The sequence below is a fragment of the Mizuhopecten yessoensis genome, unplaced genomic scaffold (assembly GCF_002113885.1).
Source record: "Mizuhopecten yessoensis strain PY_sf001 unplaced genomic scaffold, ASM211388v2 scaffold663701, whole genome shotgun sequence".
Lineage (NCBI taxonomy): Eukaryota > Metazoa > Mollusca > Bivalvia > Pectinida > Pectinidae > Mizuhopecten > Mizuhopecten yessoensis.
This window is the reverse complement of record NW_018453780.1, coordinates 1-400: the sequence shown is the minus strand read 5'-3', so window position 1 is coordinate 400 and position 400 is coordinate 1. Positions and strand designations below refer to the sequence as shown.

Below are 400 nucleotides of genomic sequence, written 5' to 3'. Positions count from 1 at the left end.
CTGAGTAAGGCGCTCATCCAAACGTCGATACTTCTTCTTTCTTGGACGTGATTTTCCTCCAGCAGGCAGTTGAATCATCCTAACCTCGTCAGCAGCCTGTAATTTCTGGAGCAACTTTACAATCGCATAAATGTTCGGGTGTGCATGCTTGCACATCCTGTTTACTTTACTGTGCCATCCTTCTACATGATTAGTTGTACGAGGCCCTGTGTTGTCATAGTGGTTCCACAGGTCCAGCTGCTGTCCTTCCACCCACGTTCCTGTGACATAGTCCTTGAAACGGGTAACCTCTGGGCTGTTGTCCTCATTTTCATCAAGAGCATTGAACCAAACGTCTTCCACTTGTTGGGTCGGTACCAAGGGTAGGACAGCAGCTCTTCTTACCTTTACGGAATGGAAA

General features: G+C 47.5%; 1 protein-coding gene across 1 annotated transcript; it reads right to left on the bottom strand.

Moving 5' to 3' along the window:
* Positions 1 to 11: 11 nt before the first annotated feature.
* LOC110440643 lies at positions 12 to 384 on the bottom strand (the record flags this gene model as incomplete). The annotated part of the gene is made up of 1 exon (XM_021483809.1): positions 12 to 384. A coding segment is annotated over one exon (373 nt), but the record flags the coding sequence as incomplete, so codon positions are not given.
* Between the last annotated feature and the right edge of the window lie 16 nt (positions 385 to 400).